A 17,644-nucleotide genomic window follows, 5' to 3' on the forward strand; every position below is an offset into this window, starting at 1 on the left:
TTTTTTCTGTTTTTATGCCATGTATGTTTCACTGTGATTTCGATAAGGGAATGTGTGGCCTTTTTTTTGCAAATGCAGATTTTATTTTATTTTTCAAATCTAATATTGTGGCTGTGCTTGCACACTTTTGAAATGAATGTCAGGTGATTCGTCTTCTGTTTTAAGAGCATTAAGGGATGACTCTCACATCACTGCTTAATCCTTTAACTGATGTGGCAAAAGTTGATTTTGCCGTTCAAAAAACTTTCAGACAAAGAAGGTCCAGGTGTCAAAGAGTTAACTTTATTTGTTCGAATCAAACAAAATGAGATGTTCCCCAGAGCATCTGAAATCCAGTGCCTTCCAGCCTACTGTTATAGCAAAACTTTGAGAGGAGTACTCCTCAAAAACCAATCAGGTAAATTCACGTTATCTCTTATTTTCGTCATGCAATGCTTTTGATCTGCCACGTTTATTTAGGCAACGAGGTACGTATCTGTCAGGATTCGGAACTCTTGTTCCTGTCTCCAGCCACTGTCTCCTCGTGTGGTGATTCCTTAGTGTTATTGTTTTCACCTGTTCCTCATTTGTCCCCTGTGTATTTAAGTTGTTCCCTGTTCCCTGTCCCGTTGCTCGGCCATTAAAGTTATTGTAGCCAGTTCTTCCAAGTCTAGAGAAAGTGATATTGTGTTTGCCTTGTCTTCTCTTGGTTTTTGGATTGCTACGAGATTGTTGTTATTTTTTTCTCTACCTCTTCGGAGTTGTTTTAGTTTCACTATTATCTTGTTTCTTTACCGTGTGGATGACATGCATTTTTTTGTTGGAATTTCTTAAGAGAACTTTATTTTTTTCTTTACCTCTTCGGGGTTGTGTTTGTTCTCGTACATTCTGGAGACTTGAAGATTTCATTGCCTCCTGAAATGTTCCCCTATCCTTCAGTGGCACCTGAGTAGAGTATTCATCCACAACACCGGAGACCGGACTTCGAGTCTCAGACCTAACACGTATCTAACGGTGGTTCGCTCGTTATTGTCTTATTTTCAAAACAAATTTAAATTCAGTGGGCAAAAACTGTCATCATAAACTGCTGGATTATGCCCAATAAACAGTGGAAAAGTACCCAAGGTTAGGAGAGAACAACATGTCACAAACTTTCAGGCCTCTGGCTTTTAGGCCTCATAAACAACAACAAACACTGGATTTTACCTTGTTACAAGTGCTCAACTGTGCTCTAAACATGTTTATATACCGATATACCGATTATAACATCAAATAAATAAATCATCATCACAAACTAATTTGTATGCAATTATTTTTAGTTAAATGTGTTCTCATATGTTTCCACATGTCAACTTACATTTCTACTGTTCCTATGAATACTTCTGAATACCTTTTAGGTATAAATGAATGAATAGAAAGAAATCTTTAAATTTTTATATAATCCTCACTCAGCTCCTGTTCAGCACAAGGTTATCATGACCTGTTTGTAGATTGTAGACATAGAAACGGAACGAATTTGGTCCTCAGGTATGATCAGGGCCGGAACAAGTCTTCTTGATACTGTTTAGTTATTTCCTGTCAACCACAATTACATTATGGTCATCATGACCTGCTTCCCTTTGCAAAACTCAATGTAGATTGTTGTCATAGTAACGAGGCGGAACATGCCCAACATTGGTCCTAAGGTATGACTGGGGCCAGTACATGTCTTCTCAATACTGTTTAGGTATTTCTAAGGGACATAATAACTGTGGTGTGATGAAGACCAGTGCCCAGTGCATGTAAAATATATCTGAATAGGTATTTCTCAGGTATATGATAACTGTTGTGAAGACCAGTGCCCAGTGTATGTAAAATATATGTAAATATGTCTTGTTTGTGCCCAAAATCACTCAGAAATTACACACTATATTCTGTTGAATTGATGCTAAAATACAGATTGCTTCCTGGGGAAATGCACCACAAGCCAAAAAGACCTGCATTTAAAGATGATGCATTCACAATTAGGCCCCTCCTTCCCTCTAAACAGGGGAGAAAACAGAAAAGCTTATGATTTCCGGTGCCACCTTCATACTCAAATGATGGACGTTCAAGAGAACAAGTCTATAGACCTTGTCGAGAAAACTGACACTAAGAACGCTGACCAAAGACCCAAATGGGACAACAAAGCTCAGTACATGCTCACATGCATCGGATTTGCAGTTGGTCTAGGAAACGTATGGCGATTTCCATACTTATGTCAAACCTATGGTGGAGGTAAGGGTCTGCTTAGATTGATGCTGAAAGTCTTTGTAGTTCATTTTAAACAAATTAAACACAAACGGCACAGAAGCGTGGGCTGTCAAGTGCAAGTTGTTTATGAATTAATTTGGCTTGTTTGAAACAGGAAGATGATGAAAGACCAGACAGGAAACAAGTGAGGCTGCTCTATACTACATGTGTTATAGAGGCTAGACAGGAAAACGTGTTTCTCTTCCACTTTTTTTAATAAAAAATCATGTAAATATTATAAGAATTGCTTATTTATTTTGAAATAGACATATATTATTTATATGTGGTGTGCTGGTTTACTTTAGATATCTCCTTGTGCATCAAACGTTGATTTTCTTTATAGGAAAATGTTTTTTTGATTTCTTATTCAATTTATATTGGAGGGGTAAAATATGGACAATCCCAACAGTTGGGTTTAAATTCAACTATTCCGGGTTGTTTCAACCTATGAATGGGTCAATTATGGACATGTTTAGGATAATGCAAACAAACAATAGTCCTTTGTCTGTCATCTATTTGATGTTTGCATTTCCCTATTTTTCCCCCACTTTGAGTTAAAGCAACCCATCGTTTCTAGAGTTGACACACACAAACACACACAACAGAATGGCTGGTTATGTTGATAAAGAAATCAAATTCACTACGTTTCTCACAAAACACTAAATGTTTTAAAATTATGTTAATAGCACATTTTTAAGATGCTTTCTCTTGTTCATTAACAATTTTTGTCAGAAATCCGCCAAGCTGAGACCGTTTCTCAGAAGCAGGTATGGCCTATTCTCTAAACCACCATTTCCATTGTGGTTTTCTGATCACAGCTTGCTTTCCTTTCCAAACTCACAAAATTCAGATATTAACGCTTTCCCCGCCAGCCTATTTTTAAAAAAGTTCCCAGCCTACACCAGCCTTTTTTAACATTTTCACAAAACTTTAATGGCTCACAGTACATTTCTGTAATATATATATGGACAAACAATATGTTATTGCAATGTTATTGCTGAATGCAAAAAGAGTCAGTATAGGCATGTTAAATAGTTTCACAGGCCTAAAGAGTTTTGAAGGTCTCATTTCACAACCACAAGGGTAAACTTTGCCCTGATTCCATTTTAAGTGTACATGTGTTTAAAGTGATACTTCAGGCCTGAATCCACTTCAAACATTGAACTCGCCTCTTTCACCCCACTGACTGAAACTGAAGTCACCAGACTTCCCTCAAGCCATCCCACCACCTGCCCCTTGACCCAATCCCCTGCCATCTCCTTCAGGCCACATCCAGCACACTAACACCTGCACTCACACGCATCATCAAAACATCCCACATTCAAACATTACTGCTTTAAGTTAAGTGTAATGTGTGTTTGCTCATGATGTTGCTAAACACAAACACCTAAGCTCGGTGGTTACCAATCGGTTTACCTTTTACATGACAAGCCGGAGTGTTCGAGGGTGAGAAACCTTTCTGTTGAGAAAAGTCTTTTGACACAACAAGAAGTCAAATGCAGTGTAATCGTTATCTTTAGCAGTCTACCAATTTTCTTCTTGCTCATTTTTTTGAAATTTATATTTAAAACAAAGAATATTTTGAGCGCCCGCCATCGCAGCGTACAAATCCTTTTGGCACAAACGATGCTACGTACAACATTTGCCATTCTTAAACCAATAACGTTGCAGACTGATTTGTCGATAAACCAAATCGTGTATCAAATCAACAATTCCTTTTTTTTGAGCGACCTCAACGCAACCGTGTCTATTAACCATATCAGGGGCTTAAATTGTGGATGTGTTTTGAGTGTCTTTAATGCATTGGGAATACGTGACGATTTTAAATGAATTTGTACTACTTGAATTGTCTAAAAACTTACAATTTAGAATGTCACTGTGAACATTTTGAGGGCACACACATTTTTAACAGAGAAAGACAATGACCCACACTGAAGCTATTCATAATAAATACTATGGAAGAGTAGGAATTGTAATGTTAAAAGTTCACAGGGACTTTAAAAATAATGAAGCCACTCAGCCAACCCCCTTTAGGAGTACCTAGCATATGATTTTTTAGGTCCTACTTTGGTTTATGGTGTGTCCAACAACAAGTTTATCTACATACAATGTGTTTAAACACTATAATGTCGTAATAATAGGCAGTTATTCGTACCTTACTTCTTGACTGACTCTCAAATGATTCGTTCCGCGATTCATCCGTCTAGGCCCTGCCTACCCGCTAACCTTGTGTCATGTGATTGGTCAGATGGTGTAGTCTGTTGTTATTGGTCAAACGCGTTCATCATGTGTCGCAAATGGAACCCCACTACCATCATTACAGGATTATGGTTTACATGTGGTTGGATGTCCTGTATATTATATGTGTAGCTAGAGATAGCGGCGATTTTACCGTACCCATTTGAACCCGAGTCTGACGAGGAAGAAGTCGCTAATCCACAACAAACTCCATCACGACTGGAGCAGGATGTTTGTCAGTGGCAAGTGACAACTATTGTCATAAAAACTCCCAGTGTGACAACATGCATGTTGTGCTTTTGCTCATCAATGAAATAAAACATATTTTTCTTTAAATACTGTTAATACGTTAGTAATACTATTATTTCGTCTTTACTGTGCGTTGTCATGGTACATAAAGCATTTCAGAAACTCGACGTTATGAGAAATTATATATATGAAACCCAAATATATCTATATAGGTGCACGTGCGGCAAACGTTTCATATTTGCAAAGTTAATAGCAAGATAAACAAACTGTAACACCCCAGAAATAACGGTACATGCTAATATTAGCGTTATATCCATTAGCTAAACACAGACATAAGGTACGAAAATATTTCTTGAAGTTAAGACGAAAATCTAAAGTCACACTTACAGGTTTGGATTCGGTGGAGCTAAAAGGTCCAAATAGAGTTTGTATTCCCCCTCTTTCAAGAATAGTCGTTTCACATACCCTGCAGTGAACGCGCCAAGATTATTAAACCAATGTTCGGTGAAATGACGCGCGCACAGTTAAACCCTGTGGTTATACTCCTTTGGTATCGTTGGAAAAATGAATTGTAACCATTTTTTCCTCAGGCGTTCTTCCTTTGGTATTTGAAATAAGACCGAGTTAGTGTCACACCGTAGAACACAGGCTCTAGACATGATGCACACGCATCACGAACGAGCGACAGTGTTTGTGGGAGGAGAGATAAGTTTTCGCGGCAGTCTCAGCAAAACGTAGGCGGTGACTATGTATAGTGACGTAGATACGCAGATGAACTATTCCATGTCTCGGTTGTGTGATTCAAAGTCCACTCCCATTTTTACAAGCAAATAACTTTGTTATTTATTCACCTTCAGACTTACAACTTGGCAGACAGCTTACTTTCAAACACGGCAACAGAACAGACTGCATGAAATGTCATTTTCATGATCTCATATGTACTCATTAACATAACTGTCACTGGTGCAAAAGCATATCATACTAAAACATACAATTGAGATGTTACGAATTGGCCACCATATACAATTCTCACAAATTGCCGTGAGATTGTGTACTGTAACTGTAACTTCTGTTGATTTGGACACACAGGGGCCTTCCTCATCCCGTACCTCATAGCTCTGGTTTGTGCGGGTCTACCCCTGCTTTATATGGAGCTCGCGATCGGACAAAATTTCCGGACCGGCAGCATTGGAGTCTGGAACTCAATCTCACCGTACTTGTGCGGCTTAGGTGGGTAATGGAACAAGTGACTGTAAAACCTGTTAGACTCCTATCTGTGGTCTCTATGTCTTTATGGTGACAATATGTCAGTGTTGCGGTCAAAATGTTCTGTGTTGTGGAAAGAAAACCACCTCTGAGAAACTTACTGCTTTATAAATCCAATCTAACAATTGATTGTTTCACTCTCTTTGACTCTCTTTGATGGTTTCGACATCTACATACATGTTATACATAACGTTTCTGTGACCATGCAGGTCTGGCTTCTATGACAGTGTCCTTCCTCATTGGCTTATTCTACAACACCATCCTGGCATGGGTGTTATGGTACTTTTATAATTCGTTTCGTGACCCACTTCCGTGGCATCACTGTCCCACTGCACTAAACCTCACTGGCAAGTTACAAACACCACAGAATCAAACATTATAAACAACTTTCATGCACAATAGCTTTATAAAAAATACATTAGTGCTGGTAAATCATTATGTTTTTTTAATGTGATTATCTGTCATTTTAATTCACCATTGCAGAAAATATTGAGGAGTGCAAACAGAGCACCCCTGCTAACTATTTCTGGTACAGGGAGACTCTCAACATCTCTCCAAACATTGATATCAGTGGGGGTTTAGAGGGTAAGCTGGTGTTGTGTCTGGCTGCAGCCTGGTTCATAGTTTATATCTGCTTCATCCGAGGCATTGAAACCATTGGAAAGGTATTTAAAGTGACCGTTTTGTGAGATCTTGCTCTCATTACTTCATGTTACGCAAAACAACGGTCTTAATCAATACTCTGGACATTTATGTTGCAGGCTATATATGTGACCGCCATCTTCCCTTATGTGGTGCTCACCATTTTTCTGATCCAGTCATTGACTCTACCAGGTGCTACTCTTGGAATAAAAACCCTTTTCACCCCAAATGTAGGTCTATTAATGAACACAAAGCTTTTAATGCTTTTAATGAAGTCTGTGACAAATGATGTGAATGGTCAACTTGTTTGCTTCTCCTGACAGTGGGAAACATTAAAGGACCCAAGGGTGTGGTTAGACGCAGCCACTCAGATTTTCTTCTCTCTGTCTTTAGCCTTTGGTGGCCTCATTGCATTTTCCAGCTATAACCCACAGAAGTAAGAAACCACAAACGTACATGTAAAAACAATACGTTAAAACAACCGTCATTCTTCTGTGCTAATCAGTTTCATGCCGGGATTTACTGGACAACACTCACATTAATGTTGTTACCACATATTTTACAAAATATAGAACCAAATCGAGTAGAATTTTTTTCAGAGAAAGCTAGGCTAGCACAAGCATGGTTTCAAGAATGAAGTTTCATATGATAAAACAAAAGACACTGTATATTATGGAATATAAAGACAAGTGTTTCGACACTTTTAGATGTTATAGCAAAATATTGTTATGCGGCTAGGACACTCATGTGAAAGGAACTGACCTTATTTTACGGAATTGTATTCTGTTATCTTACAGAATTTTCATATATTTTTTAATTGCGGTAAAGAAAATGTCAGACTGCAGAAATATACTACAAATTTACAAGTTGGTGGCATAAAACTAAATAAAAAAAATCTAATTTTACTTGATCAAAAATGTAATTTAAAGATTTATTCTAGCGAACCAGCTGATGGAATATTACCGTTTATTTATTTTTTGGTATATAATGGTCTTGATTAGGGTTGGTTAAAAATAATTGTTAACAACTTGGTGGAGTAATAGGCTGTTGGTTCATGGTACCTGGTTTTGAGTCTGACCTTAGTCATGTCGAAAATCCAAAAGTTAAATATAAAGTAACTAAATTTGTATTCGTTCTATCACATCATATGGAAACTATATTGAAATTTATTGATAAATGATCCTATTATAAATCCTATTGGTCACACTTTACAATAAGCTGCTGTTTGTTAACAATGAGTTAATGCATAAGCTAACATTAAATGACAATGAACAATACTTCTACAGCATTTATTAATATTAATTCATGTTAATTTCAGCATTTACTAATACATTATTAATATCAAACGTTGTGTGTTAACATAAGTTAATGCACCATGAACTAACATTAATAATCTGTGGGAAGGTAAGAGAATACACGGACACCAGATAGTTGTAAGTCAGCAGCCACGGAGCCCACTAGTGCTGTGCTTGTGTGGTTTATATGCCCGGCATTTAATCCGCTGGTTTCCAAGGGGACACTAATGCTGGATCTGTATCCCTGCCCCAAACTGTATTGACATGAACTAACGTTGACGTTTTTTATACAACTAACGTTGTATAAAATAAAATAAAAAACTTTCTGTTTTTTAATGTTCTTTATGAAAAAGAATCAATTACTCTCCCTACATAAATTATAAAAAAAAAACACCAAAGAAATCTGTATTCTAGAGTCATAGACCTTTCCATTGATATATAGTTTGTCATGATGCAATTAGCAATTGCATGCACAATTTTCACGCAAACTTAGGTGTCCCGTATACGGAACGGGTGAGAGTTAACAGGCTACTTTAGCAATCAAATCAAATAATAAAGGCACACCCTTAGCCTATAAATACTTTCTACTGGTCAATTAAGAAACAATGTACATTTTCAACTTGAATGTTAATGTGTAAAATCTGTTCCCAAATTCTCTGTGCTCAGTAACAACTGTGAAAGTGATGCTGTCGTCGTTGGCTGCGTAAACAGTTTTACATCCATCTATGCGTCTATACCCATCTTTGCAATCCTGGGATTCAAGGCACAAACGAATTATTCGGAGTGCAAAAACAGGTTACCAAAACAATTTCACCACAAGAATGATGAAATGTGGACATTCTGCGAAAGATTTAACTTTTGTCCTTTATCCTTTCTTTTCAGTACTATCAGTACTTGGGCGGCTGCTTTAAATATTTCGGATCCCAATATAACAGATGCAAGTTATGAACTATGGTACACACACCTGAATTCTACAAATCCATCATTTGTCAAAGAGCATAATTTAAAGATGTGTGATCTTAATGCATTTCTCAATCAGGTAAGGCTGCATCTGATAAGTCAAATGCTTATCAGTTTTTTTTTTACTGTAATTTGTATTTTTTTATCTGAAATGTGCTGATCCGCATGGAAGGTAGCAAACATTCATCTGCAACCTTTTAAAAGATGTAATGGAAAATAACAATGGGCCATTATGTATTTTGTATACCCAAGAGTGCATCAGGCACTGGCTTGGCATTCATAGTGTTCACAGAAGCGGTTACAAAGATGCCAGGTTCTCAGGTTTGGGCTGTGCTCTTCTTCATCATGCTGTTCACTTTGGGACTGTCTTCTATGTTTGGAAATCTAGAAGGGGTTCTCACTCCTCTTTTAGACCTGCAGATTATCCCCAAAAGAATCCCCAAAGAACTTTTAACAGGTATAAAGTCAAATGACTCTAGTCAGTGTAAAAGAGGAAATTATAGGTTATTTTTTGGAACTTAAACATAATTCTCTTTACAGGTCTCATATGCCTTGTTTCCTTCACTATCGCCTTGATCTTCTGTTTGGGCTCTGGAAACTACTGGCTAGAAATATTCAACAGCTATGTGGGGTCCGTCCCATTGCTGGTCATCGCCTTTTTTGAGATCATAGCAGTGGTCTGTGTCTATGGTGTTAACAGGTATGTGACTGAAAGCATTCTGCAGCATTTGTACTCTTCATACATATACAGAGCAATATAATGAAGAAATGCTTGGTTATAAGGTTAAATATTAAAGTCTGTTCCTTAATAATTTACTGAATACGCATTATATATCAGGTTCAGTGATGACATAGCGTTGATGACTAGACGGAGGCCCAACCTGTATTGGCAGGTGATGTGGAGGGTGATCAGCCCCCTCATGCTGCTGGTGGTCTTCTTAGCATATGTCATAGTTGAGGCCCAGAAGGAGCCCACCTATAAGGCGTGGAACCCAAATCACGTATGACACTTTGATCTATGATTCTCTATAAAAATGTTATTAAGTATGATTGTACATATTGTAGAAAAAAATATAACACTCTTTACCCCTGTCTCCTTCAGGTTGATTTTCCAAAGGCAGAGGATCAGCCGTATCCTTCATGGGTCTTTAACATCTGTGTTCTCCTGCCTGCTGTGCCATGTTGTCTTATTCCACTAGGGGTGCTCTACCGCTTCATCCAGTTAATTCATAAATACATAACAAATAGAAACACTTTAGAAGCTTATGACGTTGAAACTTAGGGATTGATGTACTGTTAGCTCTTTCAAGAATGTTTTTTTCATTCACAAAATCTCCAATGGAGAACGTTTATTAAAAAATGTAACGTTAATGCTGAATGATAACAACTTGCAGCACGCGTACAGTAGTATTATCAAGACTGTATAATCATCTCTGATTATTTAAGAGGTTACAACTTGAGTTTTCCTGAGGAAACCAGAGGAAAAAGATTTGATGTGTTTATAGACAATAAATGCTCATGTAATATCTCATGTCATTTAATTAGATACTCTGTATTTGTTTATTAAAATATATCTTGAAAGCATATATCATTGTTCTGTATTTTCAGTAACAGTTTGTATTGTATGTATTCATTTCCAGGAATATTCATTCAAATTAAATTGACAGCAAAGTTAGCTTAGCTAAGCTAACACTGATATCTTTATTGCCACACATCTTGGTTCATTTTTCATTTCTAAGATAAATGTAATAAAAATATCCTGATAATTTCCATGACATACCACATATAGCTTTATAAAGAGGTAGTAAGTGATATATTGTTACACACAGAAAGACTTAACAAACCAAAGAAATAAACATGAAAAATAATTAAAGTAATCTTGCCCCATATCAGACTTAATACTAGCTAATAAAATTGACAAATACTTCAGAAAGAAATTGTCTGCAGTTAAGAGTAAGACTTTTTTGGGGGAAAAATATAGTTATTAGCGATAAGCTTTATTAATAGCTATAATAAAAATGTCAATTTGTGGCCATATATTTCATGTAAACGGCTGAAAGGTGAGATGTGGTAAACCTTCGTTGTTTTTTAACTGAAGTGAGATAAAGAACATTACACACTGTAACAAACATTTCAGCAGCTGGGGTGTCAGAAAAAAACAAACAAAAAGGGTTTTTCATGTTATTTTACAGCTCTCTTTTTCTGTAAGTTCACATTTATATCGCATTTCAATGTATAAATTCTAAAAATATATATAAAATGTTTGTAAAAGTTGTTCTTACAGGTCATACCTTATATTTGATCATATTCATGTTCCTCAACATAAAGGGTTTAAGGTTTTGCATGTTTCTACCTCATTTAACAATGTACTGTGTGTGACTGAATGATGGTCATGTGACCTCATGAGACCATATAATTGAGTATTGCATTTAGTCGTGAACGTAATATTTAGGCAATATTATGGCAAAGCAATAAAATGAACATAAAACTGAATCATTATTGTGCCATGTGTGCGTGTGCATGAGATTTGATGTGACAGAGTAGTCCCTTTCTGTAATGTGAGGGGTGAACGGTAACATTGTCCCCCTTTTGCTGTCACGTGCTGTGGAATATGCTGGCTGCTTTTGTCAGCCTGTGACCCGTTCTGCTTTTCTGGCAGTTTCATTCAGCGGTGCCCTCGTGCACTGAGATGTCACCGATCCTCTCACAGTACGACCGCTGGGATTCAGGCCTGCATGGAAGCATCACCACCTGGGCCACATGGCAAAGGACAAGCAAATCCTTAAGACACAGCAAGATCTCATAGCAAAGAGAGCTTGAAAGAGTCAACTATCAGGTGATTTTTATTTCAGTCTGTCTTATTTATTAATTTTCGGATTTGCGATGTGTGTCAATATAATCAATGCATTTTATTTTACAACCTTAATGTGTTTACATTTTATTTAACATATAAGTATTTATGTACATTTTATTTAACATATAAAGGTAAACAAGCGACAACATTTATTAAAAACTTTGTTCACCGTAAATACAGCCGTATTTACATATTGTTGGGCAATGGTAATATTATTAACTATAAGCACGTTCTCTGAAGTATTTCACTCATCATTTATTCACTGTCATCGAAACCATATGACTCCTTCTTCTATGGAACACAAAATAAGATATTTTGAGAAATGTTTCATTGGTTTTGTGTTGTTACAATGGAAGTCAATAGGGGTCAGTGTTGTTTGGTTACCAACCATCTTCAAAATATCTTCTTTTGTGTTCTGCCAAAGAAAGTCATGCAGGTTTAGAAAAATATAAAGGTGAGTAAATGAATTTGGTGGGTGAACGATCCCTTCAAATACCATTGGTTAATTGTTACTTTCTATGTATACAGTAGGCCTCATACAGTGTGATCTAAAAGCAAACTTTTTTCTTTGTTACAATATGGTTTCCTTTAGAATTGAATAAAGGTTCATTGAGATTTCATGAATTGATGTCGACTTGATAGAAACGTACTCTTCTCATGTAGGATGTCTCACAGAACAGAGAGACCTCAATGTGCTGGTGCTGGTGTTGTCATGGAGTTTGACCAATATAATGACAGAGATTCGCCTGTGATAAAAGCCAGGAGCACTCCAAGTATGTTTCTTTACCTCTGTAATGCTTTTCGTACAGACAGAAATATTTCGATCAGAACTGCCTCCTCAAAACAAGTTGATAATTCATCCTAACTAGTTTTTTGATGTATAATTCAGCCATGTATAATTCAATTTAAAAAATCTATAATTCAATTTCTTTACAAAACAGCTAGAGCCACATTAATAAAACGTACCTACCTTCCTTGTAGTAAAATACTCTATAGTATATAATTTGTTTGTTTTCTACCTGCCATCAAAAAAATATGTATTACTCTACAGATGTGCCCTACGACATATACATTTAGTGACCATTTATCTCTTAGGATCAGCCCTCATCTACCTCAAGGGCCCCAAGTTTCTCATCTATGTGAGTGGAGCATTATCTATGTGGGTAAGCAGTCCTTTCATTTCTGCCATGCTGGGATTGCAATCAGTAAGCGGGGCATGAGCTTTGGCACAGTATTTCGTGTTTTCCTGATGCTTGAAAGATCATACAAACGATGAGAAATATGAAACCTGATGTATGATGTTAAGCAGAGCGTCTCTCTTCGTGTGCCAGGGTGATCGCATGTGGCATTTTGCCATTTCTGTTTTTCTGATCGAGCTGTATGGACATAACCTGCTGTTAACTGGCATCTTTGGACTGGTGGTGGCTGGGTCTGTGCTCTTACTGGGGGCTTTGATAGGAGATTGGGTTGACCGCAATCCAAGAAACAAAGGTAAAAGATGTATCATCGAATAAATACTGCCCATGCAGACAGTTTCAACGCAACCCGAAGTTAACTTTGGTCTGTTTGGTTGTAATAACAATTTATTTTGCTTTATTATATTAATATTTCATTGTATATTAGTTGTACTGAATTTAATTTAAACTATATAACAGTTCATGATTCTTTGAGTCTACTGAAAGTTAAGTTTGGGTTACAATTTTTTATTTTAATTTGCTGTCATATTTTTATGATATTCATAATCATCATGATTTCTTTTCTGTCTCTCACTATAGTGGCCCACCTGTCTCTGTTCATTCAGAACGTCTCAGTGACCATCTGCAGCATTGTTCTCATGTTGGTGTTCTCTTACAAAAAGCACATTGAGGAAATTTGGGATGGATGGTTAACTGTAAGTCCTTCTGACCTTTAACTTACTGAACCCTGGAAATCTTGATAAGATGTCAAATTTAATCTTACTCGAGTCTTAACTCTCATTTGACAAGTTTTTCATCATTTTAGACTTTAATGAGTTTTTTCAGGTTTTCACTGCAATGTAGCATAGGTCACTGTTTTACATCTTCAAAAAAAGTGCAGCATTCACGGAAGGGCAATTCTGTGAAAATGTCAACCTTACCACGAATAAAATTACATTTTTACCAACGTTTTTTATTATGGTTAAAGCACAGATTTTAACATTTGATGGTTTAAATACCCATGTGAGATCTCTCTTTAAATTCGTAAAGCATTTGTTCATGTGCATAATTTTTCATAGTCAGGTAAATGCAATTTTCAGGATTATCAAATCCATAACGCTACATAATGTATTCCTCGTAAATGGACACATGCAGATGAATATAAATGAACTATTTCATGTTCAATAAAGAGGAATCCCTTCTCCATTCATTGGGTATAATTGCTTCAGGATAGTGCATTTTATTTTACAGAAATCCTACAAAGTTTATCTTCTCCCAAAAAACGCGTCCTTTTTTTGTTACATATAACTCATGTTTATTTCCCTTTTTAAAATTTTTTTTTTTATAGACTGCCTTTTTTTAAGTTAAGACTCTATCAACAAGGGTTCAGAAAATATAAACAGATGGTTCAATATAATCGTAACAATTTCATTCTCTGAACATTTTTATGTCACCTCCATAAAGCAAAATGTCACGTCCATAATGCTGGAATTAAAAACTAGCAAATAGTCTATCTATGTTTTATTTAAAACCACTTGCAGGGAAAGAGTTGCACTAAGAGCTGACATGGTGTCTCTGCTACTGGTTAGCAGGTTACTGCTGTAAATGATGCTGTTAAACTTTCTTGCTGCAATGAAACTGAACACAGAGTAACTTGTTGCATCACAAAACTTACTCGAGGTGGTTTGTTATACGGTGGTGATCATCCTGGCAGATGTTGCAAACCTCGCCAGCACTGCTCTTACCATTGCCATCCAGAGGGACTGGATTGTGGTGATCACAGGCTACAATCGAGGTCACCTCGCAGGTATGAATGCTATTACTGTTCACGTAAAGTTAAAAAAATTATCAGAGACTATGGAGTCCAATTTAAAGCATATCAAAAGTAAGCCTGTAGACTAAAAGTCGATGCTCTCCGGATGCAGGAATGAATGCGACCATGAGGCGGATCGATCAGGTGACCAACATCCTGGCTCCACTTGCAGTGGGTCAGGTAATGACTCTGGCCTCTAATGTGGTTGGCTGTGGCTTCATCTTGGGATGGAATCTGCTGTCCCTCATTGTAGAGTTCATCTTCCTCTCCAGAGTCTACCGTATCGTACCGGAGCTGTCTGTCAAACCACCAGTCCTGGAGCATCAAAGCTGTTTGGAGAAGACAAGAGAAAGAAAATCCTCACAAGGTAAACTTTGTAATGGAAGTTTCTGTTGGCATGCCCCCTCACTATTTTATTTTTTAGCTAGTCCAATATGATGGGATCTTATTGTAAAAAAATCCTCTTTTCTCTAGGTAGAAGATCAGAGTGTCCACCAGCAGCCATTTCTGAAGAAAACACCACCAGCCTGCACTCACAAGAGCAATCCAGAGTACCACCGTGCATCCACCGTCTGCGTGTGCTCCTCAGCACCTGCCGAGAGGGATGGAGGGCATATTACAGACAGCAGGTTTTTCTAGCCGGCCTGGGTCTGGCCTTCCTGTACACGACCGTGTTGGGTTTTGACTGCATCACCACCGGCTATGCGTATAGCCCAGGGCATTAGCGGCTCTCTTCTCAGCATACTAATGGGTGTGTCAGCTGTGGCGGGGCTTTTGGGTACTGTCCTTTTCACAAAGCTGCGGAAAGCGTGTGGCCTGGTCAACACTGGGGTCATTTCCAGCGGCCTGCACCTAGGTTGCCTTATGCTTTGTGTGTGCTCTGTGTTTGCCCCCGGGAGCCCCATGGCCCTTGGTGTGCTAGATGTGAGGAATGTGTCTGACGTGGACGGGATGGCCGGAGGTCACCAGAGACACGGATACCCGATGCGTGTAGGCAGCAACCTGCCTCTCCTGCCAGACCGCTCGTCCATTCACTGGACCAATAACACTGTGCTGTTTGAGAATGCACCGTCGGGGACAGAACCTGAGTCTTATGTTTCTATCATCCTGCTGTTCTTGGGAGTCATCACGGCTCGAGTTGGTGAGCAAGAAAAGCGTTTACCTTTAAAACATGGATACACTTTACATTACTGGGCTAATGTTACATATTTTACTAAACACTGCAAAAACGTTTGCTTGCTGCATTCAATTTTCAAGTAAAATCAGCGAATTGTATTAAAGACTTCTATTTGCATCTCATTTAATATAATGGATTTCCTCTAATTTAAAGAAATTAACTTTGGTTGAACTAGATTTTTAAGTCAGTTCATTCATTTAAATTCAAGTGACTTGTAAAGCAATTTGATTTAACTAAAAATTTAAAGCAGGATTTGAACTTAAGTTTTTAAGTTACATTTCTTTACTGTAGAAGGAAAACTTTACTTAATTAATGTCATGAGTCATTCACTATTGCGCCACTCCAAACCCATGTGTCTTTTTTACTAGAATTTAGAAGAATGTCTTTTTCTAAAAAGTCCAATTTAAGTCAATTGGGACAAAAAATGCATATGGGTTCGGAACTGGATGAGGTAACTACTATATTTTTTTGCCAATTTGGGGTGAACTTTCTCTTTAAAGACACAAGTAACACAATTTAAATACGTTTTGATAAAATGGCTTGTGTTCAAATGCATTAAATGAATAAATATCCCTCGTATAAAGTGTACCTAAACTACATAACTAGACTGTATTGTAAAGGTAACTTTTAACAAGTGTGAAAGATAACACAAACACCTGTCCAATGTGTTACAGGTCTCTGGTCTTTTGACCTTTCAGTGACTCAACTCTTGCAGGAAACAATATGTGAATCGGAGCGAGGGGTGGTGAACGGAGTCCAGAGTTCTATGAACTACCTGATGGACCTCTTGCATTTCCTCATGGTCATCTCTGCCCCTCAGCCACAACACTTCGGCATTCTTGTCATCATTTCTGTTCTGTTCATTTTCACGGGACACACCATGTACTTCCTGTATGCCAGGAAAGCCAAGAGGAAACAACGCACAGAAACATAAGCAACACAGATGTGCAAGCGGATTTCTCTAATCATTGTCACGTGTGTTGGTTGGGCCGATTCTTGATTCATTTCAGGAATGCAGAGAAAAGGCCCAACAACAGTCCAGTACTCAGGTGAATAACAGCGCCCTCCTGCTGACAGTCAAGAGAAACGCCTCAATTATTGTCAAGTTGGCACTTTGGAGAGCCAAACTTCTACTGGTAGTTAATAAGTTTGAAAATGCACAGTGTTATTAGAAGAACATGTGTTACACATAGCTGACACAACACCTTTTTATGGATTATTACCAGAGCGAAGACCTTTTTTGAAGGCCTTCTTAAATGCATCTCATTGTTGCCAATTAGACACAAGTGAAACGAATGTATAATATTCAAGTATATGTATAGATTTTACAGATATAAAAACTGTCACATATATATGTACATATGCAACGTGCTTTTACAATTTTCATAAATGTGACAAATATATGAAATATTTCTTTTCGACCCCTTTGGATACATTAATGAGTTTGTCAGTTTGAGCAATAATATTAATCATAAGAAGAGACGGACGCACATTTTGCATTTCATTTATACTGTATACACTCAACAATGTATCTCTTCCAACAAACAGAAATAGCAATCCTCTCTTAGCTACTTTTATATCTGTTTTTATTATTTGTGGTTTTGACTGAATGCATAATCTTTTACTTTTAGAGAACAGAAGTTCAGAATTTGTGATTTATAAAAAGATGGTGGACTTTACTACGTCTGTTACACGTTGTGTCTTTTAATTTATCACTTTCTATTT

At 37.4% G+C, this 17,644-nt stretch overlaps 2 protein-coding genes across 3 annotated transcripts; both read left to right on the forward strand.

Annotated features, from left to right (window-relative positions):
• Nucleotides 1-2,057: 2,057 nt before the first annotated feature.
• LOC130433325 (sodium-dependent neutral amino acid transporter B(0)AT1-like) lies at nucleotides 2,058-10,486 on the forward strand. Of its 2 annotated transcripts, none has more exons than XM_056763143.1 (12): nucleotides 2,058-2,235; nucleotides 5,827-5,967; nucleotides 6,213-6,350; nucleotides 6,487-6,668; nucleotides 6,765-6,875; nucleotides 6,969-7,081; nucleotides 8,607-8,735; nucleotides 8,823-8,979; nucleotides 9,153-9,357; nucleotides 9,441-9,600; nucleotides 9,739-9,901; nucleotides 10,003-10,486. In XM_056763143.1, the coding sequence occupies exons 1-12, from the start codon at nucleotides 2,058-2,060 to the stop codon at nucleotides 10,180-10,182; spliced, it is 1,857 nt and encodes a 618-aa protein (XP_056619121.1). In that variant the 3' UTR covers nucleotides 10,183-10,486. The 2 variants fall into 2 exon arrangements, with proteins under 2 accessions (XP_056619121.1, XP_056619122.1); XM_056763144.1 differs by lacking the exon at nucleotides 2,058-2,235 and adding an exon at nucleotides 2,932-3,017.
• Nucleotides 10,487-12,418: 1,932 nt separating this feature from the next.
• Nucleotides 12,419-16,853, forward strand: si:ch211-254p10.2 (solute carrier family 40 member 1). Its single transcript, XM_056762522.1, is given in 9 exon segments — nucleotides 12,419-12,527; nucleotides 12,850-12,917; nucleotides 13,086-13,245; nucleotides 13,530-13,645; nucleotides 14,610-14,736; nucleotides 14,855-15,109; nucleotides 15,217-15,455; nucleotides 15,457-15,883; nucleotides 16,594-16,853. Coding segments are annotated over 9 exon segments (1,761 nt in total).
• Nucleotides 16,854-17,644: the final 791 nt, after the last annotated feature.

This window comes from Triplophysa dalaica, chromosome 12 (genome assembly GCF_015846415.1).
Source record: "Triplophysa dalaica isolate WHDGS20190420 chromosome 12, ASM1584641v1, whole genome shotgun sequence".
In the NCBI taxonomy this organism is placed as follows: Eukaryota; Metazoa; Chordata; class Actinopteri; order Cypriniformes; family Nemacheilidae; genus Triplophysa; species Triplophysa dalaica.